A 27879-nucleotide genomic window follows, 5' to 3' on the forward strand; every position below is an offset into this window, starting at 1 on the left:
GTACTAACATAATTTTAGTTGCAAACATCATACATCAGTTATCTACCCAATCATCGTCAGTCAAACATTACATAGCTCATTCAAATCCTGCCTTCTTTAAATCCTCATTCCTCTCCTGTATGTATTGTTCCAACAGTTCCCATTTTTTCCGATGTAATTACAATCCTCCATTGCCAGTAGCCCCTTAATACTACAAGTCTACCATTATTATGCATTTTATCTTCCTTTGTCACTACTGGAGCTGCTCTTGCAATTAATATAAGTACTCCTCTTTTCCTTTGCCTCAAGTATTCCACTGTGTAACCATTCTGAAAACCTTTCTTTATCAAATTCACACATTCAGTTCTTTCCAAGAGCGTGTCCTGTAGCATAGCTATTTGCAATCTGCAGTTTTTAATGTAGTTCATTGCTGTTTCTTTTTTGTATTTCTCTGCGAGACCATTGATATTTAAAGACATTACAGAAAGTATAATTGTCTTAAAAAGGTATTATTCCCACCTTTTATGTGTAACAGCTTTTTTGTTAAATGTCTTTTTCCAGCTTTTGTGTTACATGCATGCATCCACTGTTTGGCAAGTTTTTTTTTTATACAATTGTTTATTGCCATATCCATTTGAGCCTATGTCACATCTTGTATAACTTTTTGTTTTATTGAAAGCCCTCAAACAAAAAAATCAAGCATACCCCAATACTCCCTAAAACCTATTAACTTAATACCACACAAAACTATGTACATCTTCAAATATGTTTTACCCTCCTAATAGGAACAAATGTTCCAAACTGACAGCCACATAGACTTGTTAACCTAAAAGAAAGGTTATCCATGCTAAGACACATGGTGCAGCCTGTGCTTCTATTATGTGCTGTCTGGTTTTGTCTTAAACACTTGAATGCTTTTAGAGAACATTATCTCCAAGCCATTTCTCTTTATCAGTTTATCTCCTAGAGACATGAGAACCAGATACAAAATTGCTAAGCATATATTTATTTCCTAGAAAAAAGCTTTATAATATTCAATATTCTTTTTCATTTACTTGTTTTCTTTTAAAATTTGTTACTAGATCAAGCTAAGGGTCTCTTCTCCTATGCAAGAATGAAAAAAAGCTCTTGCTCTTTTAACCAGATTTTTCTTCTTCTTTTTTCTTCTCTTTTTTTACATTGCAATGCCTACATTTCTTAAAACAGAACAAGGAGAAAGAAAAAAAGGGGAAAAACAGGACCCCCTGTTTGTTAGTATCCCCATTACACTTACAAATAACTGAGAAAATTTTACTTTATAGCATGCAAAGAAAACCATGCACTATTAAAATAGTACCACTAAGAAAAACATTGGTTTTACTTACAGTTAACTTTCTCCCTCCTCTTCCCCTTCCTAAGTATTTTCCCGAACATTAATGACAAGTAGGGCATATGCTTTAGAGTCCTCTACAAGTTTAACAAAGTCCAAGAAAGTCCAATATTTCCTGATTTGCTTGTTCTATTTTGTTTTGCAAATATAATTATTGTTTTGTAATCCCATATTTTTCAATTTCCAAGTTACTGGTTTTATTCTTGTTCATTTCCGTCTCCCAAATCCTATCTCAGATTAATTTCTAATGTACTCTCAATTCTCCTAGTTGACTCTTGTGTTTTTTTTTCCTTCTGTCAGGCATTTTCCACTGAAACATTGGAAAATGTTTGACTGGCACTGTCTTTTTGTGATCTTTATTAGGAGAAGAACAAGAAGCAGAATCTCTTTCTGTTTCACAGCTCAGTTTTTGTTGGACAAACTTTTGTGTTTTTTCATTGGCATGCACATCATCAAAAATGATTTTGTCCTTCCAGGGAAAATATTTTGAAGATAGCTGGGTATAGCAGTTTGAATCTTATGCCTGCTTCTCAACATTCCCTGAATTTTGGAATGAATTTACTCCTCTTCTGCCTGTTGTACAGTGAGTAGTCATTCTCCACAAACACTCTGCTGTCTCCCACTTTTAGTACTTTGTCCTTCTGCCATGGTTTTGTCAGAATCAACTCCTACTGGTAAGATTTCGTCTTTACTATTAAATGTCTAGGTTGCATTCTCATAGCCAGGTTTGGAGCATACACACAATGTGTCCTTTCAATTAACAATTCCTGTTGTGGAATACCAGTCTATTTGCTTATTTGTGCTTTCATAAAATTAATACAGTCTGTTCCTTCCAGCTTCTCTGGTACAGCAGAAATCTAAGGTTGTTCCCTACATGCTCTTTCCTCTAATTCTATTATTTTTTGAAACAGCTCTTCTTGTGCAGTCACCTCATCTGAATATATGTTTAAAGCTTCTTCCATTTTTCCAGTTATTTGTTGTTTGAATTGATATACTGCATCAGTGGTTTGTTTATTTTAATCAGATCTGTGTGCAGTTGTCTTATACTTTCCTCTAGGTTACTTGAAGTCATGTCTGAAGCTTGCACTGCTCTTTGCTGAACAGCTGCAGTACATTTCCCAGTTAGTATTTTTTGGGTATATATCAGAACATCGAAGTTTTAAAACTTTGAATGTTCTAATATCAACCCTTTTTAATTGAATGCTAAAAATAGTGAAGCTGCAGAACACGCTGGTTAGGGCGCAGGTTAGGTGAATTAGGTTTAGGGGCGGGTTAAGTGAGTTAGGGTTAGGGCACGGGTTAGGTGAGTGTGCGATAGTGACGGGCCTTAGGGTTAGGGTTAAGGTAAGTGGATAGATAGTGTATGTATAGTTTAGTGTAAGGTTAGTTGTAGGATTATAAGTGTATGTGTGTGTATTGATGTTTTTTAGGTGTGCTTGTGTTGTGTGTGTATGTGTTTCGGATAGCAAATTTTTTCCCAAGGAAAAAATTTGCTGTTTTGAATGTTCGATATTATGTGGTTTAGATATTTTAGGTTCGATGGAATAGCATTCGCTGTGTTCATCTTTCGATAACATGATATAAATGCTATTTTTATTTACCTTTTTTAGCTGATTTTCCTTCAGGTCCTCTGTATTTCTTTTTTCCTGGCATCGTAACCTAGCCAAAAAATTAATAACAAAAGATTGCAAAACCTACTACTACAGTCTGCAATCCAAGCACTCAACTAACCCAAAGAAATTCTGGACCTCCATCTCCTCAGTTCTCAGCCCAGGTAATAAAGCCAATCCCTGCCCTGATCCTAAGCTCACCAGCTTTGAAACAGGCACAAAATTCAACACATTCTTTATAGATTGCATAGCTAAATTATCCTCCTCCTTCCCTAACCCCCCCCCCACCAACACAACCCCCTAACCCCCCACTCACGCTCCTCCACCTCCCCTCTTCACCCTTAGACCTATCTCCACTAACGCAATAAAAAGACTACCCCTAAAGCTAAAGCCATGCCACAATGCCCCAGACAACTTTCCTGCAAATTTCCTTAAACTATCTGCTGAATCTATAGCCTATCCCATATCTATTGTTATAAATAGATCTATGCAAGAATACTATGTACCAACAATCTGGCGACACGCATTCATCATCCCTCTCCACCAGGGTGGTAAGAACACAGACACACCCAACTTCAGGCCCATAGCTATACTCTCTCCTCTCTCTAAAATTCTAGAAAAAACATCCACTCCCTACTCATGCCATACCTAACCCAGCACAACCTCCTCTCTACTACACTACATGGCTTCTGTCCGGCCACAGCATCATGACAGCCCTACTTTCCTTTCTTGAAACAGTCAACCTAGCATGTGACAGCAGCACATATGTTTCATCACTGTTTCTAGACCTCTCAAAGGCATTCGATACCATCTCCCACTCTCTACTCCTGTCCCAGCTCTCACACTTGCACCTCTCTCCCTCAACCTTAGCCTACTTCTCCAGCTACCTTTCCATACACCAACAGGCTGTACAGTGGAAAGTGTCAACCTCACCTTTCTTACCCACACGAGTTCCACAAGGATCTGTACTGGGTGCACTCCTCTTTAACATATTCATCAACTACTTCCACCACTCCATCCCTGATGCCTCAGTTATCCAATACGCAGACGACTCCACCATCATCTGCTCAGTCTCCTGCCCCTCCAAACTTCTACTCAAAACCCAAATAGCCTTCTCCAAAACAAAATCATGAATCCAATCCAATCACCTAGCCCTAAACGCTAACAAAGCAACACTAATGATTTTCACTCCTACCAAAAACTCCCAATTCAACAGAGACCTATTTTCCATCAAAAGCCATAATAACACCTTTCTAGAAATCATTCCCAGTACCAAGCTACTTGGCATTACCATTGATGAAAACCTAAAATTCAACTCTCACATCCTCTCTGCAATCAAGAAAACCCACCAGAAAATCAGTCTCCTCTACAGACACAACTGCTACGTTACTCCCTCCTCCCGACAAACACTCACATCTACTTTCCTTCTCCCCTCTCTTTTGTACAGTGCTCCCCTATTCTCCAACCTACAACTTGGCCTTCGTTCCAAACTCAAAGCTTGTTACTACAAAATCTGCAAATTCGCAACCAGTTCTAAGAACTCTTCCCATCACTGCCACTCTCTACACACCCACAACTGGCAAGAACTCTCCACAACCTAATATACCTACAACTTACAACAGCCCAGAAACTCATCTTCAAACCAACGGAATGCCCTTCTCTTGCCAAATCTCTAATACCCTACACACCCAGCCGCTCCCTGAGATCGGAAGGCCAAAACCTCCTACAAGTACATAAACCCTTACATCCACCTGGCCAACTACTACTATCTTACAGCATAGCCAAACTGTGGAACTCTCTACCCCCCACTATGTAACTTAGCAAACCATAACTTCAAATCCATGCTTTTCTCCCATCTGCCCTCCAAATGGGAATGTCCTTCACATGCTCCCACCTAAAACACCCCCAACACTAACTCCTCACCTATATCAACTTTTCTTTGCCGAAACTAACAAAATGTCAAAGGTTTTTGTCTGTACATCCTTCTTAAAAATATTATGCATGCAAGCCTCTGGCTTATCTTACACATATTCTCAAAATGACATTCTCTTAAATGCAGTGTAACATATATTTTATTGTAAAACTGTCATTTCTGTACAGTTTGTACTATGTAACATATGTTGTCTATTGTAATGTTGTGACTTTCTGTATTTTATACTATGTACTGGAGCTTTTCTCCACAGGTCTCCACTGAAAAAGGGCCACAAGCCCAGCTCTACTAACCCAGTTAAACAATAAATAAATAAATAAATAACAATAAATAAATCCAGGCAGTGTCCTTACTAGCCAATTATTGAAATTTACCCAGAAGTATAGGTCCACTGGCTTTCTCTGCCAAGTTTCTCTTTCACACTGGGAGAGCTAGAATTAAGCTGTTACTCACTGTGCAGCTATTTTGGAAGTCCCACTGCCCTTCCATCTTGTCAGCTTGATATGCAAGACATGCATTCTACCATTCATATCAGACACTTCAACTCCATCACCTCCAGCTTCTGCAACTGCTCAGCCTTTACTTCTGAGATTTCTGCACCATGCAGTAGTAATGGTCACACCATCATTTTGTAGGCCTTAATTTCAGTTTCTTTGACATTCTTCTTTCATACACTACCCCTGACCTTCTGGCTGCAGCCCCTCTGATTCCAGCTTTGAACTCTTCATTCAGACTTCCCTTCTCAACCACTATTGCCAGATACTTGAAACTGTTAACCTGTTCCACTGTTTTCCCTTCTATCTCAATTCTCAGCTTCTTCTGATTTCCCCCATTTGATGCCACTAAAGCCATCTTATCTGTACTCAGTTTCTTCCCAGGTGCCTTCAGTTTTGCATTCCATTCCTTATTATTTGCTGATGTTCTTTCTTAGAGTCTGCCCATAATGCCACATCATTTGCCTACAGCAACTTTATTAATCTGTCCCTTCTGACCTGCTTGTTAATGTAGATCATCACCAGTATGATCAGCAGTGGGATCAGAGCTGAACACTGATGTATAGCTACTCCCACTGGGAGCCCTTCTGTGAGACCAAACACTGTTCATACTTAGTCTGTGCTAATTCCATCAGTGTTTCTGGGACTTCGAACCATTGTAGGGCATCCCAAATAAGCTTTTTTGGGAAGATGACATATGCTTCCACCAAGTTTAGGAATGCCTTGTTGGACTCCTTTCTCATTTCTAGCTTCTTCACAACTATCTACCTCACTGCAGACATCAGGTCAGTCGTGGTGCATCCTCATCTGAATCTGAACTGTTTATCTCACATCTTACTTTCTATTGCAGTGCATATTTATCAGTCACCCTCTCCAGAACTTTTATGCAGTATGATAGAAGTTTGATATTTCTGTACTGCCCACAGTTGTGGATAAACCCCTTTGTTCTTGTACACTGAACTAATACACTTATTCTCCAGTCATCAGGGTTGCACCTTTCTCTCCACGCTGCTATGAGTACCCTCAGGAGCCATTTCTCTCCTGTCTCACCCAACATCTTAATCATATTTGCTGTGACCTCTTTTGAGGCTGCTGCTTTCCCTGACTTCATTTTCCTTAGTGCTGTTCTTCCTTTTCTAGGGTGGGCTCCTCCTCTTCCTTCATCATTGGCTGTGTCTGGGTCAGTACAGTTTATGGGTGGGGGGTTCTTCATTCAGAAGCTGCTGGAAGTACTCCTTCGTATCCTGTTGATGTCCTGTGGACTGGTGATCAGGTTATTGCTGACATCCATTACGACGTATGTTTGACTATCTTCTTTATCTTTCTGCCTTTGCCCTCCAACTTGATAATTTCTTTGTGCCAAAAAAGTGTGTCTTTGTGCCATCTACCGAGTCACTTTTCAGAAGCTGGTAGAGTGCCTCTGGTGGCTTGTTCTTTACTAATGCAAGTCCTGTCTTAGCCTGTTTGTTAGACAACCAGTATTCCTTCTTAGCCTGGCTCATCTTTTGTGTCTTCCACTTTTTCCTGCACTCTGTCTTTCCTGGATGTCTGCATTCCACCACCAACTCTTCTCATGTACCTTATTTTCATGCTCGTCTCAGCCACATATCTTTTCTATAGTCCTCACACCTGCTGTTTTGAGGCACTGCCATTCATGTTCACTCCACATATTCTCTCTTCTTCCTGAGGTGCTAGTTCCCTGCATAGTTCTTTGAACTATTGTGCTTTATCTTCCAGGTCTTCAGCTTGGTCTCTGTTGACCACTGAGCCTTCTCTCTCCACTGCTTCCACCTGATCGTCAAAACTGGTGGTTTATGCTGTGGACTTGACTGTTTCACTGGGGATTACTTTGCAGTTTCTGATTCTACCACAGTCTCCTTTCCTTACTAGGAGGAAGTGCATATGTGTTGCATGTTGGTCACTGTTGTATGTGATCTTGTAACTATCTTCCTTGCTGGACCATGTGTTGGCCACCATCAAGTCATTTGGTAGACAGAAGTCTACAATGGCTTCTCCTTTATTCTTGTTGTGCCATCCATGTAGACCCAAGCAGTCCTCATATCATATTCTTTCTTTCCCAGTGTGTGCATTCAAGTCACCCATTATCAACACCAATCCATATTGTCCTGCTGTATGTCACAATCCTGCTGTGGGGCATAGGCTGAGTTTATGAATAGTGACCTATCCTTACACTCGAGTCTAAGTGCAGTGAGTCTGTTACTGATTCTGATGATATCCCCTCACTGTTATCTGAAGCCTCTCTCTCACCACAATTACCATTCCATTTCTAGACTGTCCTTCCCCTGAGTAGTAGACTCTGAATCCCAAGCCCAGTGGCTTTGCTGCACTGCCGTTCCATCTTATCTCCTTGATACATAGGATGTCCACCTTCTTCTTATGCCATCTACTTCCAAGCTGCCTCCTGTCAGTGAACCTACAATGAGTTGATATTCTTTGTTTATGTTTGGCAGGTTGATTAGTTTTACATCCAGGTTTCACTCAACAGAGCTGTCCCACATAATCCAAGTTGGGCATCTGTACATTATCTTGCCAGCTAGCTTATTAACTCAGGGCTGCTGAGCTTTATTGTGGGCACACATTGGCCAATAGGGGCACATACACCCCTCTACCTGTTAGCATGGGTCGCTGGCTTAGGTTGCAGTAGGCTGAGACCTCAACCTACTTATCACCCGCAAATACCAATGCGCATTTGTCAGCATTATTCAACACCACCAATTTACTAGAGCCAGTTTTTACACCTTCATGTAGCTAGCTGAAAGAGTGTGTTATCTGTGATTCATGTTCTCCTATCTTTTAGTATAATACTAAATGTAAAAGGATAAGAGTAATTGACTGTGGGTAATTGATCACAAATCAATAATAAAAGAATAATGCATTAATTGTAATTTGTGTGTGCGTATACACACATGCATGTATTCTTGTGTGTGTGTGTGTGTGTGTGTATATGTATGCATGTATGCAGATGTGCAAGTGTTAGGGTATGCATGTATACTGTATGTACAAAGGTATTCATCTCTTAGATGGAGATGTCTGCTTTTAACCATTGCATATTTTTATATGTGGAGAACTAAAATACTTCTGTTATCAGTGAACAGCTCAAGGTACACATATAATTGTTTACTGATATTGCTAATTGATGTTTTAATAAACTAATGTGAGTTGTTTTATTCATGCTTACTTTGCATACTTCTACATTTGTGTATTATATTTAGCTGTTATTACATGAATAAATATTTTAGCAATAGCCTTCTCCTTTCTATGGCTCATTTAACCTGCTTGAAAGAGTATTTGTTAGTGCACTGTGTGTTAAGAGCAACACAATGAACATGCAAAACCACACAGAATGCTTTCTGTTGTAGTTTGGCTGGCTTCATTTGCCCACGGATAGAGAATGTAACAGTGTGCATAAGGAGATGTTTCATTATTGACAAGATCTGGTCAAATACAGAAGTTTACGATACCACACCGAACAGCAAAGATGAAAATGTAAAACACAAAGCTCAGTTCCACTATCTTTATTACACTTTAGCTCCTCTGCATAAAATGCCTTCAAGAAGTGATACAAATTGAATAAAAGCCCCTTATTATAAAAAGCCATAAATCAATCAATCATCCAATACAAAAACTCACTTAATAAAACAATTAAATTAAACATTTCCAGTTCAATTCCATGTTAAGTCCTCCTGGATACAGAGTATTATACTTTAAGATGTATATTGCTTCTTTATACAGCATCACAATTTTTAATTGTCCTATATCACCCATTTTTACAAAAACTTTCTCTAAAGTAGTCGCTTATAGTAAAGTATAGTCCCCGTCATGTTTTTCCATAAAATGCATGGCTACAGAACTTTCAGTTTTTTTCTTTTTTATCTCTTTGATATGTTCCTGCAGTCTCACTTTAAATTTTCTTTTATATATTTTATATATATATATATATATATATATATATATATATATATATATATATTTCTTATATATATAGAAGGCTGCAGGGGCACCTCAGACAATAAACAATACCTTCTGTAAAACATATAAAAGTATCACTAACTTCAAATTTCTTGTTATTAATCTTATTAAAAGAAGGAACTATATAGTTACATATGTTACAATTATTACAAGTCTTAGTTCCTTTAAACGCTAAAGACCTGTATATATTTTCTTCCGGTAGCAAAAAATAAGATCCAACTAACATTTTTTTTTAAGTTCTGCCCTCTTTTGTAAGACCTGTATAGTTTTTTATCTATAGTTCTTCCTAACATTACATCTCTATGTAAAAAATCCCATTAACAATTAATCAAATTTTTCACTTGTTCACTTAGAACATTATATGTAGTGACAAAAAATATTTTTTTCTTTTTCCTTTATCTTAAACATTTCACTATTAAATATATTGCCATTATGTTGTTTAAAAAACAATGTTAAGTTGTCAATCTCACCTTCATTCTTGCTGGATGGGTTCGGAGCTGACCCTCGGCTCCGACTCCGCCTATAATAAAGCTCGAGAGCTATTTATACCGGCTTGAGGCTACCCCTATGTCCCACAATGCTAGGCGCTAACTACCTAGATCTCGTTTGCCGCTTACAGCTGTGAGGTGCGTTTATTACCGGCTCTACAGGTTAGATATTATAATTCTTGAATTTCTACCTTTTAGTCAGATTTTCATTTAGTTTTTAGTTAGCGACCATCCCATTAGCTTCCCTTCATAGCTAATCCCCCTTCCGGTCCCTTTTAATCCTTATCCTAACCCCCTTTTTGTTATAAGGTTAGGCCTTTGGGCCTATTCTGCTTTCTTTAACTTGTCAGTTTAATTTTTGTGTAACTGACTTAGCTTGTGTTAAAGTGTGTGTGTGTGTGTGTGTGTGTGTGTGTGTGTGTGTGTGTGTGTATATATTTTTTGTACTTTTTAGGATGTCTAAAGACACCAGGGTCTCAGGCTTCAAGAAGTGTGACTCGTGCTGTCAGAAAATGTCGCTGACAGACAGTCACACATCTTGTGTTTATTGCCTGGGCCCTCTGCACCTGCAGGACTCTTGTTCGGTCTGTCATGTATTCAGTCCAAGAGTCCTGCAGGAACGCAGAAATAAGTTAATTTTGAGGGGCTTGTTGAAGCCTGAAGGTTCCCCGACCAAGTCATCATCGGGGAAGCCTTCGAAGCCATCTAAGCCGCCGGCTCCGTGTTCAGAGCCTTCGACTGGTGGCGCTCTGACTGCTGTTACATCGGCTCCGGCTGGAGCCGATGTTTCCAGGACACAGTCTTCCTCATCGGCTCCGGCTGGAGTCGACGTTCCTCAAATTCAGGCTTCTACATCAGCTCGAGCTGGAGCCGATGATTCCAGGACTCAGTTGCCGCCGATAGTGGTGTCAGCGCCATCTAGCCATAAACGGTCCAGGTTTCCGTCCTTGGAATCTGTTCAGTCGGCTCCGAGGTCTCCCTTACTCTCAGAGCGGAGCCATCAAACCCATTCCTCCAGGTCTTCCAGGCTCTCGGACGATGACCTCAAGAGGGTGGTTAGTAGACTTGTTAAGTCTTGGGCACTAGCCCAAATGCTCCATAGCCCTTCTCAACAGACAGTGGCTATTCCCACCCCATCTTCGATTCCTCCTCCGACTCTTCCTCTGAGTTTGGAGCCGGAGCTTGTGGGAGCAGTGGCCATTGACACCTCACCTTTTGGCTCTGTCGTCGGCTCCGGTCTCTTCCATGGTCCCATCCTTGGAGGGATCCGGGCGCATGGACTTCCTCGTCTGCTCCAAGGGGGCGAGTGGCATTGGACCCTTGTCTGACCCCATTCTCCCTCTCAGAGCTTCGGCGCTGGTAAGTTCGGCCCTGACATCGGCTTCGGGGCCATTTGTCTCGGTGCCGGGAGGGGTCCTTATCTCTTCGGAGTGGGGACCTTCTACCCTGCCTGATAGGGGCACCTTCGAAGTCATGAGGAGCGTGCTAGCCCCTGTGCCTGCGCCACGGTCGGCTCCCTCAGCTCCTCCCTCTTGGTGCCTGCTGCGGTCTCTACCCACCCTCTCATTCCTGACCGTAGAGATCCAACGCCTCAGGTTTCCCCATTGGGAATATCCTCCTCTTCCGAGGTTTCCCCTGATCCGTCAGGGGAACCCCCTCAGAAGAGGAAATGTAAGAGGAAGCATGTGGACTCCCCTGAGTCCATTACATTGGATACCGACTTGGATGAGTCGGAAGGGTCCCCATGGTCCCCCTCTGAGGATATCTCCTTTTCAGACATCCTTGAGATCCTGAAGCAGAGGGGGAACTGGTCTGCCCTTAATCCTTCCCAGGACGAGTCAGTTTACCTAGAGGCATTTGGCTCTTGCCCTTCCACCTCCTGGGTGTCTCCGCCCTTTGACCCCCTCATGGAAGTGGTGGCGCGGAAGGCGTGGACGGCCCCTGATACGATGGAACCTACCCCACGGAGGCCTTCCAAATTCATAACAGCCTCTTCGGACAAACAGTTTTTAACCAAGGGTGTCCCGGTTGATGCCATGGTGGTGGCTGCAGCCACTAAGAAGGAACTGCCTGATCCTTCAGTACCTGTTCATCCTCCTAACAAGGAGTCTAGGACTATGGATAGGTATGGCAAGCGGATGTTTTCTTCAGCGACCTTTGTCATGCGGTCGCTGAATTATCTGTGCCATTTCACCCGCCTTCAAAGAGACATGCTCAAAGAAGTGGGTGAGGTCTTACAGTATCCAACAGCTGCGGGGTCTCAGGACAAAATAAACTCCCAGCTGGCAACCCTGAATTCCATTGTCAACTCCTCCATGCGGCTTATTTCCTATGCGGCCGATGGGGCGAGTAGGGCTGCAGGCACAGGCGTGGCCTTACGGCGTCATGCCTGGATGCGGCTTTGTAACTTTGCAGACCCCTTTAAGGTGTCCTTCACTAATTCCCCCTTTGACGGTTCAGCTTTGTTTGGACCTCAGGTGAAGGATACTTTGACCCGATGCGAGCAAGAAGGCAAGACTCTCTCTGCCGTGGGAGTCCGTTTTTTCACCCCGTCTAGACCATACCCTAACGGTCAGAAGGGTGGGAAGATGTGGTTCCGTAAACCACAAGAAGTCACGCCTGACACAAGAGGTCAGTTCCCCTCTAGAGGCGGGGGGGAACAATAACAGACACCACCCTAGGGGCAGAGGAGGTCTGCAAAATCAGGGTAGCAGAGAGTCTCTTTCTGAAAACCCTTCCAGCATCCCTGAGAAGCTGCCCGACTGTCCGCCTTCGGAGGCAGTCGGGGGAAGGTTATCACTGTACCCAGAAGCCTGGCTTTCACTCACCCAAGACAAATGGGTACAGTCGATCATATCCGAGGGTTACAAAATTCCTTTTATCCACACCCCAACTCAGCCAAAAGGGAATCCTCCCAGACATTCCACCCAGTCTAAGGGAACAAGCAGTACTAGAAATATCAAAACTGCTAACAAAAAGAGCCATCCAGCCAGTCCCAGCAGACCAACAAGGATCCGGAATCTACTCCAAGTTCTTTTTGGTACCAAAACAGACAGGGGACTGGAGACCAATATTGGATCTCAGCAGACTAAACAAGTCTGTAAGAAGAACTAAGGTCCGGATGGTCACGCTACAGTCCATTCTACCCTTTCTGGGTCAGGACGATTGGATGTGCTCAGTAGACCTTCAGGATGCGTACTACCACATCAAGATGCACAGGTGCTCCAGGAGGTTTCTCTGCTTCCAGCTGGGAGCCAGTCACTATCACTTCAGAGCCCTGCCCTTTGGTCTCACTGCAGCACCCCGAATGTTCACCAAATGCATGGCAGCGGTTACGGCTCATCTGAGGCGTCAAGGATTCCAGGTGTTTCCATACCTAGACGACTGGCTTCTCACTGCCACCACCAGGCGTCAATTTCTCTTCTCCAGAGATTACACCATTCATACTTGCAAAGGGCCTAGGTATCTCCATAAATTTAGAAAAGTCTGCCTTGTCGCCTTGTCAGTCTATTACCTTCGTAGGCGCCACCTTGGACACAGTCCGGCTTTCCGCAAAACTAACCGAGCAAAGAGTTCTAGATATACGCAGACATGTTCACATCCTTCTTCAGAAGAACAAAATCCAAGCCAGGTTTGTCCTGAAGGTATTGGGTCTCATGGCAGCAGCCATTACTCTACTTCCCCTAGCTCGCTTTCATATGCGGAGCCTTCAATGGATGTTTTCTTCCCAGTGGTCCTTTCAACAACTTCCAATGTCACACAACATTTTAATAACCCTGTCTTGCAAGAAACACCTTTCTTGGTGGATGGTCTCCCCTCAAGCCTTCAGGGCAGACCATTTGTTCCTTCTCCCCTGGTCGCCATGGTGACAACGGATGCCTCCCTGATCGGGTGTGGGGGGGGGGCATTTTCAGGGCAGGACGGTCCAGGGCACATGGCAATCTTTCGAGTGCCACCTGCACATAAATATCTTGGAGATGATAGCAGTACTTTTAGCATTGCAAGCCCTTCAGGACTCTCTTCCTATCGGGACTATTGCAGTTCAGATGGACAATATGTCCGTAGTGTGGTACATCAACAAGCAGGGCAGAACCAAGTCCTATCCCTTATGTCGAGAGGCTCTCAGACTTTGGCAGTGGGCGATCTCCTCTCAGCGGTTTCTGATAGCAATGCACATCCCCGGGAAGTCCAACATCATAGTGGACAGGTTAAGCAGAGCCATTCTCATGCCACACGAGTGGTCTCTCAAACAAGCAGTAGTGGAAAAAAATTTTCAGAGATGGGGTCGACCTTGCTGCGACCTTTTTGCAACACCTCAAAACAGCAAGTGCCACGACTTCTTCACTCTCTTCCCGGCCACCCCCCCAGAGACGCTCTAGTCCATGATTGGCCCCGAGGACTTCTGTATGCCTTTCCCCCCTTTCCATTAATCACTCAATTGATTCAGAAAGCTACCGCCGTGAGAGCCACCATGATCCTCATTGCTCCTTACTGGCCTCGTCAGATATGGTTTCCGTTCCTGCATTGTTACCTCTTGGGGCAGCCCTGGCATCTGGACCCAGTGCCAGATCTCTTGACCCATCAGTCGGGACAGCTGCACCACTCACTCCAATCTCTCAACCTCACAGCTTGGTTGCTCCAATTCCAACCCTAGCCAGGCTTCCCCTTATTTCCCATTCTGTGTGTGACATACTTATAGCTTCCCTAAAGTCATCTACCAGGAGGATTTATGCCAGCAAATGGAAGTGTTTTTCCTTCTGGGCAGGAGCTAGAAATATAGATCCTTTTACTGCCCCTATCCAATCAGTCCTAGACTTCCTAGCCGAATTGTTTCACTCAGGGTCTTCTTCCTCCACCATCAGAGTACAGTTAGCAGCTATTTCGAACTTTCATGCAGGCTTTTCGGACTCCAGTATCATGTCCAATAAGCTTTGTAAAACCTTTCTTAAAGGTATCTTTTTGCTTAAGCCCCCAATCAGGGACCCCCCCATCACAGTGGGACTTAAATTTGGTTCTAACTTCCTTGATTCTCCCCCCCTTTGAACCTGCGGCTTCCTGCTTCTTGAAATTGCTATCTTGGAAAACTCTTTTTCTAGTCACCATAACATCTGCGAGAAGAGTATCAGAACTTCAGGCCCTTTGCATTTGTCCACCTTATCTAGTTTTCCATAGAAAGAGTGTCCCTCAGGACTAATCCGTCCTTTTTACCCAAGGTTTCTTTTGAGGCGAATCTAAACCAGACTATCGATCTTCCAGTTTTCTTCCCCAACTACTCCAACAGAGCGGAACAAAAGCTGCATTTTTTGGACGTTCATCGTCAACTCCATTACTATCTGGATAGAACCAAGCAAGCTAAGAAATCTGAGCAGCTCTTCCTGTCTTATGTGTCAGGGAAGCAAGGCCTTCCTGTTTCCAAAGTAACCCTTTCTAGATGGCTGGCCTCTGTGATTACTTTCATCTATCAGCTTAGCCGCCAAAAGCTACCGTCAAGGCCCTGGGCTCACTCAACTAGAGCATTAGCCATGTCAATAGCTTTTCAGGCTAGATTACCAATAGATTCCATTTGTGCGGCAGCCACTTGGGCCTCCCCTCATACCTTTATCTCTCATTACAAATTAGACATGGCCTCCCAAAGCTGGGCTAATTTTGGTTCCACCGTTCTCAAGAGTCTGTTCCGATGAGCCACACAGGGTGAAGGTGCTAGGGACGTGGTCCTATCCAGCAAGAATGAAGGCGAGATTGACAACTTAACATTGAGAAGTTATGTACCTACCATAATGTTCCATGTTAGTTGTCTTCTTCTCGCCTTCTTTCTTGCGTCCCACCCCCCATCCCCCTAGCCTGGACAGACCTAAGGATCCTTTGGGATCTTCTTCTTGCCTCAGTTTTGCCCCCTTGGCTATCCCTACTGTAGCTATAGGTCTAGATGACTTTCGAGTGAGGTTTCCTCTCCTCCTTTTGTTGGAGAACAGAACTGCTATGGTTTCAGCTATCAAACGAGATCTGGGTAGTTAGCGCCTAGCATTGTGGGACATAGGGTAGCCTTGAGCCGGTATAAATAGCTCTCGAGCTTTAGTATAGGCCGAGTCAGAGCCGAGGGTCGACTCCAAACCCATCCAGCAAGAAAGAAGGCGAGAAGAAGACAACTAACATGGAACATTATGGTAGGTACATAACTTCTCATTTTTAACCCCCATTTTATTAACTGCTTCACTAAGAATGTCTTTACTATAACCCCTTTGTATAAACATTGCCATAGTATAGCCAATCTCTCTCTCCAGATTCCTATATTATTATTACATATTTTAAACACCCTCAACAGTTCTCCATATGGGAGGGCTTGAACAGTATGATCTGGATGGCAAGTACTGCCATGTAGATACTGGCCCCCATCTTTAAATTTTCTGTGAATAGTTGTTCTAACGTGTCCCTCATCACTTACATATAGTTGTACATCCAAAAAATTCACAGTTTCACCAAACTGCTGCCCATCAAATTGTAACCCATATTGATTCTGATGTAAATCATTTATAAAATCTTGTACATGTTCTTTCCCATTTTCACAAACAAAAATCAAATTGTCAATATAACGAAAATACAGTGCAACATATTGTTGAAAAAATACATGTCGGTAAACATAATCAGTTTCAAATTTACCCATAAATAGGTTGGCATACATGGGGGCAAAAGAAGCCCCCATGGCTGTACCTTGCAACTGATGATATAACACATTATTAAAACTAAAAAAGTTATTTACAAGACAAAAATGTAATAACTCCATTGCACAGATACATACTAGGCTGTCTTCTAAAAAATATTGAATGGCTGCCATTCCATCTGTATGTTTAATATTTGTATACAGACTTTTAACATCTATGGATACCCAATACATATTAGGTTTCCATTGTATAGTTGTTATTTTATGCAAAAAATCTGCTGTATCTCTAATATATATAGACTATACTTTACTAGAAGTGACTATTTTAGAGAAAGTTTTTGTAAAAATGAGTGATCTAAGACAATTAAAAAATGTGCTGCTGTATAAAGAAGCAATATACATCTTAAAGTATAATACGCTGTATCCTGGAGGACTTAACATGAAATTGAATTGGAAATTAATTTAATTGTTTTATTAAGTGAGCTTTTGTATTGGATGATTTATTGATTTATAGTTTTACAAATACAGAAGTTTGCCTCTTGCAAATTGTCTAGTAAATATATACGAATCCAGCAGTAATAATCCTATTATTGGTACATCTGTTGCTGTAGTGATTTATCATTTAACTGTACATGCTAAAAAAGTGATGTGCTCTGTATTTCATCCTGAGTTTGCCTAATGTGTTTCTTTCTAGCCAAATTGTATGACAGAGAACTGGAAAACACAGATGTGACAGGAAGGCGACTGAATGAGCAGGAGTTTGTAGAGGTAAGTATTCAAATCTTTACCAAAAAAAAAAAAAAAGAAAGAAAAAGATCTTGAACAATGCAAATTATAATTTTTACTTCTATTTTAATAGAAGAGTTTAACCTTCCCAGACAGATTTGTAATTTTTTTTTCTCCTTGCCTGTTTAACTCTGGGTACTTCTCTCCTGTTGCCTTTTTGCCTATGAACCAAATCCCATTTGACACATTCCAGTATGGTGAAGGCTTTATTTCCCTTTCCCAGGGAAGATACATCCAGAAAACTGATGGACTAGATTAGAAGTGTAGGCTCTGCTACAGTAGCTACTTGTCTCTTTTTTACCCAAACAACTTACTGAAATTTAAGACAGCAGACCCTAACAGAGACTAAATGAGCCATAGCTGTTTGCCTTTCCTGTTGTTCAGTTTTATCCCCCATAACATGGCAGAATAGTTTTTAGCTCATTTGAACTAGTTTGTATTGATTGGCTTCTCTTGTTTATTGTATTGGTGCTTGCTAGGGTTTTTTCCTATTAGCTTAAACAGAATGCACAGTATTGACTGTTATCTGTTTGCTTTTCTGAATATAATAAGCATCCACACATACAAAGCCTCTACCTTTTTGTTGGGATTTGTGAACTATCTTAGCTAGTTTTTGCTGAATCTGGTAACTATGTTGCATCTTGTAAATGCGCAAGTGGACTACATAAATGGACTAAAGAATGCAAATGTTCAAGCTGATGTCTGTTTTTTGTCTACTTCAGCATTTGGGTTCTCATATCCAATTGGATCAGAAGTGTACCTTTTTTGAATCCAGGGCTCTAACTCCTCCCCTAACCATAATTCCTTCACTTGTGTGTGTGTGTGTGTGTGTGTATATATATGCTAAAATTTTTACAGCAGTTAATAGTAGCTAGTCCTTCCAGTTCCTATCTATCTTAATGTGTATCGAGAAGAATGGTGTCTTTTTTGTTAGCTGGAATCAAGTACGCTTGAAGTACTGTTTGTATTTTTATTAATATTAATATTTTCATTTGATAATATAGTGATTATTTTTCATATTTTGTATTTTAGTATAGTGTGTTTTTCTAGGATGGCTGAGAAGATTGAAGGTTTTAAAAAGTGCTTCACTTTTAGGTACAAATTTCCCCCACAGGCCTTGCACTTCTTGTGTGTGCACTGTTTCGGAGCTACCCACCTAGATGTTGTGTGTGTTGCCTGTGCCTCCTTTGGCACCAGAGCCATTCAGACCGGAAAAGAGGAGCTAATTTTAAAAGGTCTCCTTCCCACTCTGACAGGTTCTTCAACTACTACTCCTGCTTTGTCAACTTCTCCAAGCAAGAAAATGGACTACCCTAAATTGAAAGGGGAGGAGGAGAGACCAAAAGAAAGAGTAGAGGAAAAGATATGTGAAAAGGCAAAGCAAAGGTCCTCAAATCCAACATATTCCTTGGGTCCAGATCCTAAGACACCTCAAATGTCAGCTCCACCAGTTCCTGGGGTCTGATCATCCTCTGCATGGCTCTGCCTTACCCAGAACAGGTGTGCCCAAGACTTCATTCACCGATTCTTCAAGAGAAGAGATGCTCTAAGCCATCTTCTCTGACATCATAATTTCCGAAATATTTCTAAAACCTCTACTGGATTTCTGGCTATTTTTTGTTATATTTTCTCTAAGTTTAGCGACAACCCTTTTAATGTTCTGTTACCTAAGTCTTTGTGCTAAAAGTTTTTGTGCTGTGGAGTTATCAAAAGTAGTTACTTAACTACAATTTTTATAACCTCATGCATATTATCCCAATTTTCTGTTTAACATTCTGCATTTGCCTCTCCTTTTGTTCTTTGAGATTCTCTTTATTCTGCAGTACTTTAACCTTTGTCAGCACTTTAAGTAATTTCTCTTATTTCTTGCCCATATATATTTCAGCCCTAATTTTAAACTCCATTTTTATTTTATCCCAGTCACTAGCTATAACTTCTGAAGATATTTCTGTCTTGCCTAATACCTCTTAAATAATTTCCACTATTCATTCCTTAAATTTCTTCTCTTTTTAACAGGTAGGTGGGAAAGAGCCAGGGTGTTATTTTTACTTCATTACCCTGCATTTTATCTTGGTTTTTATTGATGCATGATCAGAAATAGTTATTGGATGTGTGTCGATTCAATTATATGCACATGCTCCTGTGAAATATAATTTCTGTCTAGTCTAGCCCAGTTATTGTACATTGGAAAATAATATGCAAATTTTGTCTGAGGCCCTTCCATTACACATATTTTCATGAATTTCTTCAGAAATCTACCCTCTTTTGTTATATTGTCCCTTCTTGGTCCCCCTGATACATCCTCACTATTGCAAATCAAATTCCAGTCCCCACCTATTCATAATATTCTTTGCTGAAAGCTGATTATTTCTCCCAGTTTTTTTAAGCTCCATAATAGCAGTTTTTGGAGGAATATAAATTCATGCCATTGTAGTCCTCCCTTGCCAGTAGTGCCTTACTATCACAAATCTACAATTTTTCCCCTCATCTATCACTATTGGAGCCTCTCAAGAAATTACAATAATTACATCCTTTCCTCTGTCCCTGCTATTCTGCTGAATATCTGAAATCCTCTGTTTGTCAAATTCGCATGCTCATTTCTTTAAAATGTGTCACCTGCGGAATTGCTATGTGCACTCTACATTTCTTACAGAACTGTTTTTTTTATCTATACCTGTAAAGCCATTCACATTCCAAGATAATATGGATAGCATAGCTTTTGTGATAAAAAGCTGTTGTTCCCAACTATTATGCATGGCAGTTGTAAATGTATATTTACAGCTTTTGTGGTACATGCATATACAAATATTTGGCAGGCTGATCTTTTGTACAGCTGTTTCTTCACCATTTGAACCTATGTCACATTTTCAATACTTTTTGTTTTAATGAAACCCCTCAGACAAAACACTAAATACAAAACTCTCCAAGTCCCTATTAACTTAGAACAAACACACAAAACTATGTACCTTTTCAAAATATGAAGTTTAACCCTGCAGAAGGGAACAATTGCCTCAAATTGATGGCTGTACCTACATGCATTATCTAATCTAAAATTAAGGTTACCCATGCTAAACCACCATATGCTTCCACTGATTGCTGTCTGTTCTTTTCTTATCTCTCTTCCTCTCCCAGATTTGTAAAACAGATTGCATACTTTCAGGAAACATGAACTTTTAGCCATAATAACTGGGTGTCTTTGAATAAAACTAAATTTCACAGTTTCTGTTAGCTGCAGTAAAGTATTAAGGCTGCTATGGAGGTCGTTAAGTCTTAGTCACGTCCCATAAATTTGAACTTATTTTTTCACTGAACTGCTTGCTGTTGTACCTCTAAATTTTGCATTTCCCATAGCAAAGAATACTCTGAATTCGCAAGATTAACTACTTCCACCTGCAGACAAGTTGTCTCCATGTAAATGTACTCAGCAGAAAGTCTTTATGAATTTCACTGAGAAACGAAAGCACAGCTGCCCCCAGGTTAAGACATCTGGACTCCACTGAACATTTGCCAGTAGAAAACAAGCAAGCTAATATCTTTGCAGTTGTAAGAAGCTTAGCATTGTCATGGCTTTCATCATTTTGTCTTATTTGTAAAGCCTACTTGCTTACAAAGCACCTGTTTACAGCTTAAGCCTAAGGTAGTAATCTAGACTCTCACCCTTCTAAAATAAAAAGAGAAAATATCCTAATTCTGGATCTACTTTAAGAAAACAAAGAGCAGACCACCAACATTCATATTCGCGAGACTGAAAATACTGAAACCTCATGTACCTAAACTCTGAAGCTTTCCCAGGGTAAGTAAATGCTTGCCCAAACTTTAAGTAAATACAGACTGAAGTAATTAAAACCCACCTATGTAGGGGGCTATGCCCCCCACACTCCCCAAGCTATATATACCAACTCTGGGATTGCACTACAGTGGAGAAAAGGGCATATCGGGTAAGTGTTTACTTACCTTGGGAAAGCTTCGGCATTCGGGTATGTGAGGTTTCGGTATTTTCAGTCTGTCAAAAATGAACAACAGTATTCTGATCTTCAGTTTTTTAAAGTAGATCCCCTAATACTGTATATAATATAATCAGTGCAGTTTTACTCCCACTCCCATCCCGCAGCCCAAGATCACAGTATATGAATACTAAACTTGTTTTTGTCCGGCCTTTTTTTTACTTGTTATACTGTAAAACCTATATTTCTTACAACTGAGAAGTACTTGTTTACTTTAATATCTTTGACACATACAACAGTCACTGAAAAGACTCCCCCCACATTTAAAATACCCCTAACTACACACTACACAAAACTGTTTTACTGTATAGAGCATGCAGTTTATATCATGAAATGTTTTATACAAATACTAAGAACAAAAATGTTTTATTTAGTTAGCTATCCATTTTTAGTGTCCTTCTAAGCATTAATGGTATAAAGTGGGGTATGCGCTTTACAGTACACCCACACGTTTAGCAAAATCAACAAAAGTCCACTGTTTTTCAGCCATTTATTCTAGCAAAACCATATTTATTTACTTGCATTTTGTTTACCGGGAAAGTCCACTGGGCTATACAGAACCCATTTTCAGTGGCGACCCGGGTAGAAAAGCTCCACAGTAGAAGAAATTAAACAGTTTGAATTACAAAATTGAATAACAAAGAAAAGTATGCATAAAAAATATAGAGTAAATACAATGAGAAAAATGTACAGTAACAATGTGAACAATCAGTACAGAGTAAAGATCTATGTGGGTGCTGTCTCTATAATCTCTTTCTACAGTTTTATTATTTCACACAAAAAAGAAAAAAATAATATTGAAAAGAAATAGAGTGGCATACACGTTCTAAGGGGGGGCTTGGTGCAGGTAAACTTCCAGCTTGAGGATAGGTGGCTGTGAAGGGAATTCTTGAAGGAGGTTGGATTTTGAGTTCTAATGGACAGAGACAGAGCACATTTCAGTTCTTGGCTTCTTCTTCTAGCTTTTCCCGGTTAGGGTTCACCACAGCGGATCACCTGTCTGCTCATGATTGGCAGTGAAGTTTTACGGTGCCAAGTTGCCAGCCCGGCGCCCAACCTTCCATGGAAGGCACAACACATGCATGCACTCATGCCTAGGGCCAATTTAGAGTATCCAGTCCACCTACAGCATGTCTTTGGGATGTTTCAGTTCTTGGCTATTGAGCATAAATAAATAAGCTGGCCTGGTGGGAGGTTAGGTTTATAAACCTTCAAGAGCTTTTTCTCCCCTCATCCAAGAGACCTGTTAGGGTGGTAGTAGTTGAATGTTGAGCTCAGGGCAGGACAGTCTAGGGGTCTAAAGAGTATTTCTGTGAGCTGGGGATAGTTGCAAGTAAGAGTGGTAGTTTGGTAGTTCTAGCTATTTCAGTGACTTAAGAGAACTGCAGTGGTGTTTGGAGTATGTAGAACTGGTAGTGAATTTGGTGATTTTATTGTAGCATGCCTCACGTTTGGATTTAGAAGTGCTTTGGATATTGGTAAGTAGGGTGGCAACATACATGAGAGAGGATAGGAAGTAGGTTGTGGTGAGGGTTATTTTTGTTGAGGGGCTTAGCAAGTGATTATGTCTATAGAGGATTCCAAGTTTAAGTTGTTTTTTGCAAATGTGTTGTATATACAGGTCAAATTTCATGTGTTCTTTGATAGTCCAGGGAGCTTTGTGTGGTTGATGACTTCGATTATAGACCTACTTTGAGACTAGATGGTGAGCTCAGTTTTGTTTGAGGGCTGTTTTCTTAAGGGTAAATTGTATGATTTTAGTTTTATTTGGGTTCAGGCTAGGTGGTTGTTGTGAAAATGGGATTCAGTGGAGGAGAAGCCTTTTTTGAGCTCATTGAAGTAGATCAGAGAAGGAGTTGGCAGAGCAGACAATAGTAGAGTTGTCTGCATATTGAATGACAGATCCTTGAGACAGAGTTGAGTGGAAATTGTTTATGAATATGCTAAATTGGAGCATACCTCTCAACCTAGAATCATCAAAAATCGGGACAAGGCCTATGAAAAATAGGTACAAATCTGTATGCTGATTAACATAAAATTTGCATACATAATTACATAACCCCACCCACTCCAGTGGAATTGTGGGATAACTTTCAAAAGCAAACTGAAGAACAGACAACCATAATATGGCACCAGAGTCCCCCTGCACCCATTCCAATGTCCCATTACCTGGCTATTTCACCCCATTTACCATAAACACTAATGTGTGCATTCTGCTTTACTTTTACAATGATTATTTGGATTTCAATTTTACATTTTTATAGCACAATGCACAAACAAGAATAGGTGTCTGCTAAACAAAGCAATACTGTCTCACAATGAAAATAGACTTGGCATTAAAACTTCTCTGCCCTTGAAATTCACATTCATTGAAATAGCATTGAAACCCACACCACATCCAAAGAAAATGCATCTGGCCAGTGGTGGATAAAGATTATCTTTGGGCTGTTTTCAAATCATAGGCCCCTTGCACACAAAGCAAGAAACATACATGCGTTCTTTGATATACTTCCTGACTTTATTAAATTATATTCCTTGTATAATACAGCACACTTGTTAGACTTGAGTTAGAGCGCATTTTAAATTTATAGTTTGAACATTTTTCCAGTAGGCAATAAAACAAAATGCATGAACCAATAATGACAAAACTGCCCAATTCATAACATTTCTGTCATAAAAGTCTACTTCCACACACACACACACTCACACGTGCGTGCACACACACACACACACACACACACAATCGCATTTTAAATCATAAAAGTGTAAATATATAAATACAATGACAGTAGTGTAAGCCATAGGCATCTTGCACAGCTTCTTGTACTTATTTTCAATTTCAGTTTTATTTTTTTTTGGGGGGGGGACAAAAGGGCAAAAAACAGACACATTTTAATCATTGCTTGTCTAATTTTGGAACATTGCTAGAATAAAACATGTTACCACCATGCATTTCACTCCCAAGTCTTGAACCCAGGACCCTGTGCACTACAGGCAGAACAACATACCCCTATGCCAAATCATCAGCTTCTTGAAAGACAGACTGAAACTTAAATGGCTATCATTTAGTGAATTCAGTTCTCACTTCTCACCATAGCTTTCAACCTCTTAGCACAAAAAACCCAGACAATGCCAATAATGGGGGAATACAGAATTCAGTTCTCATTTCTCACCATAGCTCGCAACGTCTTAGCACAAAAAATCCGGACAAAGCCAATAATGGGGGAATACAGCCACAAAATAGGGACAAATTTCAAATACTTAATTGATCTTATAAACTTAGAAAATTACTAGAATAAAAGGTTTTGTATTGCCATTTATTTTCTGAAGAATATGAAGTCTGAAATTCAAATGCCTATCATTTATTTAGTGAATTCAATCAATCATTCAGTGCTTTGCAACAAAAATCTGTAAAACCACAGATTTAATGAGGAGCAGAACAAAAATATGAGGAATGAATTCACAAGTGGTGGCTGCTAGGGACTTTAAGCTCTTTTTACCTTGTACCCAAGGTACAGGGTTTGAGCCTTTCTAGCCACCACCTCCATTCTATGGGGGCATTTACACACACACACACACACACACACACACACACACACACACACACAGTTTCAGTTTGGTACCTTAAAGCAAGGCAGCTCCAGATATCGTCATTCAGAGAAGCAAGCTGTGCGGCAACGCCCATCTGGCTCACTCCATAACAGCGCAACTGGCAGTCCATTGAGCTTAAATCCATAACAACACAAACAACTCCTTGAAATGGCAGTCCCAGTATTCAGACACAGTCCCACGCATGTCTGATGGAGCTGACATCATCGCGCACGTGATGACGTCCACTCCAAAAGTGTGAAAATTAAAAAGTTTAATAAATAGATGAAAAAACTTGGAAATGAAGGGGTGTCGCTCAGGAATCGTGGGACCCCAAAACTTGGTAAAAATTGAGTAATTTGGGATGGTTGGGATGGTCTGAATTGGAGTGGTCCAAGTATGGAGCCTTGGGGAACTCCAGTAGGGGTAGTTTGGAAATGAAGTGGTGCCACTCAGGAATCGTGGGACCCCAAAACTTGGTAAAAAATGAGTGATTCGGGATGGTTGGGAGGTCTGAATTGGAGTGGTCCAAGTATGGAGCCTTGGGGAACTCCATTAGGGGTGGTGAGGAAAGAAGCGATGATGATTTGTCATCTGACAGCCTGTTGTCATTCTTTTAAGTAACTTGAGAACCAGTTTAAAGTGGGGAAGGAAAGACCAATCTTAGAGAGTTGAGTGATAAGTAAAGGGTGAGAAACAGTGTTGAATGCTTTGGATAGGTCAAGGAAGAGGGTGGAGACCATTTTCCCAATGTCACGAGCTCTGTTGACTGTATCTATAAAGAAGAGAAGGGATATTGTAGTACTTTGGCCAGGTCTGAAGCCATGTTATGAGAGTGAAAGAATTTGGTTGTCAAGAAGATGGTGGAGAAGTTGAATACTGATGCATTTTTCTATGATTTTGGAGATCAGAAAAAGAGTTGCAATGGATCTTGAGTTAGTGATGTCAGTATTTTTGCCACCTTTATGGAGAGGGAGAATGAAGGCTTTTTTCTAGGTTTTGAGAACATAGCACTCAAGGGTGGATTTGTTAAGTATGCTTATGGGGATAATGACACAGTTAGCAGCAAGTTTTAGGTATTCTGTTGGTATGCCATCAGAGGCACTGGAGCAAGGTTTTAGCTTTAGTAGTAGTCTTTTAGTAGTCTTTTTATAGTTGGGATTGGGATTGACCTTAGAGTAAAGCTAAAAATAGGAGTGGGTGTTGGGGATTTCTGAGTGTTGGGAGTGTGTTGGTGATCTATATGTGAATGTGTGGGATGTGGAGTGATTTGTTTGAGAAAATATTGCTGTGGTGTCGACTATGGAGTTGATAAAGAAGGTATTAAAAAAGGAAGCTATTTCTACAGGAGATTTGTCAGGATAAGGGCAGGGGTTGTTTTTCTTCCCTAGGTTTAGTAGTAAGGTAACAGAATTCCAGACTTTCTTTGGGTTCTGCTTGTGGTTAGACTGAAGTTTTAGGTAGTGTTCATTTTTACCTTCGTTGACTAGCTTTTTTACTTGGTTGTGAAGTTGTTTGAATATTAGTATGTCTGGGGTGTTTTTGTGTGCTTGCCATAAATTCCATATTTTGTCTAGGGCATGCATGAGAAGACAAGTAGGCGTGGACGGCCAAGGGTCAATGTTATTTTTGATCCTTTGTACACATAGAGGTGCAAGGCTATTTAGTGTATTCATGAAGGCAGTGCTGAAATAATCAACAGCTTTGTCAAGAGGGAGAGTTTTTAGTAGATTCTAATCTGCTATTTTTAGAATATTCTTGAATGTTAAAGGGTTGAATGAGGTCAAATTCCTTGTTTGTTTATATTGGTGTTGACCTTGACTGGAGGGAGAAGCATGATTTAAGACTTGGGAGATGGCCACTGAGGGATTTTGGGAGTGTTCCAGCTGAGGATATTTTGTTAGGGTTTGTAACCAGAATCCAGTCTAAAATTGATCCATTATCATTGTCTTTGTTCGGTCTAGTGGGAGAGTCATTGAACTGAGTGAAGCTGAAAAGATTAATATTAGAGGATGGGTGGTTGGAGTTGAGTTCTAGCCAGTTGATATTTATGTCACTTAGTATGATAGCCTCATTTTAATACTGGAAGAGATCCAGGCTAGAATATCTTTCAATATGGGTATGTTGTTTGTTGTTTCCAGGGGGTATGTAGAGAACTACTATGCACATATTTTTTCTGTTATTCATATGTAAGGATGTTATGAGTATTTCTGCATTTGAGAACTGAGGTATAGGGTTAGTAAAAGGAACTAGAATAGTAGGTTTTGGAATAGATAAAGGCAACACTGCCTCATTTTTTATGGGCACTGTCCAACCTTATTGTTTGAAAGTTTGGAGGGAGAAATTCAGTGTCTTTAATATAGGGTTTTAGCCAGGTTTCAGTGGTGGCAATAATGTCTGGTTGTTGGTGAGCGATCTGTTTGTGAAAATCTGCAGTTTTATTACAGATACTTCAGAGATTCAGATTTACTATATATAATGACTTGTGAGATTCACTGTTGATGGGTGTGGTAGCTGTAGTGGGTCCTGGGTTGGGGTGTATGTCGATGCATAATGATATGGTGGAGAGCTTAAAAGTGACATGATAGTTTTCAGTTAGTGGTTGGTTTGGTGTGACTTGTGAAAATTTATAGTAGAGCAGCTTAGTTGATTCAGTAGTTTTTTATATATTGAAGAGATGGGCTTTACTTTGGAGGAGGGGATTCAGTTGATATAGGCTTGGGGAGATGTCTGTATAGCACTTGGGTAGAATAGGTAAGGAGGTAGAGGTAGAAGTGGTGGTGAAGTTAGGCGAGAAGGAAATGGGGTTTGGAACAGTGAGATGTATTAGAGATCCAAGGAGTCAGGCAAGAAGTAGGGTAGAGAGTGTGAGTGTGGTGGAAGAGAGCATAATGGTTGGCTTTGAAGAGTTGTGGGGTAAAACAGTAGTGGAAGCTACAGGAGGAGTTGTATAGAGCAGTGCTTGAGTAATGAGTGATAGTAA

At 40.7% G+C, this 27879-nt stretch overlaps 1 protein-coding gene across 4 annotated transcripts in view; it reads left to right on the forward strand.

The window, feature by feature from the left end:
• EFCAB5 (EF-hand calcium binding domain 5) overlaps positions 1 to 27879 on the forward strand; it is a 1692224-nt gene that overhangs the window by 576705 nt on the left and 1087640 nt on the right. For all 4 annotated transcript variants that reach the window (XM_044054470.1, XM_044054473.1, XM_044054471.1 and 1 more), the window contains one exon: positions 17213 to 17286. In XM_044054470.1, the coding sequence (XP_043910405.1) occupies positions 17213 to 17286 (74 nt within the window). The remainder of the gene's footprint in view (positions 1 to 17212; positions 17287 to 27879) is intronic.

The sequence above is a fragment of the Protopterus annectens genome, chromosome 13.part0, assembly GCF_019279795.1.
Source record: "Protopterus annectens isolate FY-2018-M chromosome 13.part0, PAN1.0, whole genome shotgun sequence".
In the NCBI taxonomy this organism is placed as follows: Eukaryota; Metazoa; Chordata; order Ceratodontiformes; family Protopteridae; genus Protopterus; species Protopterus annectens.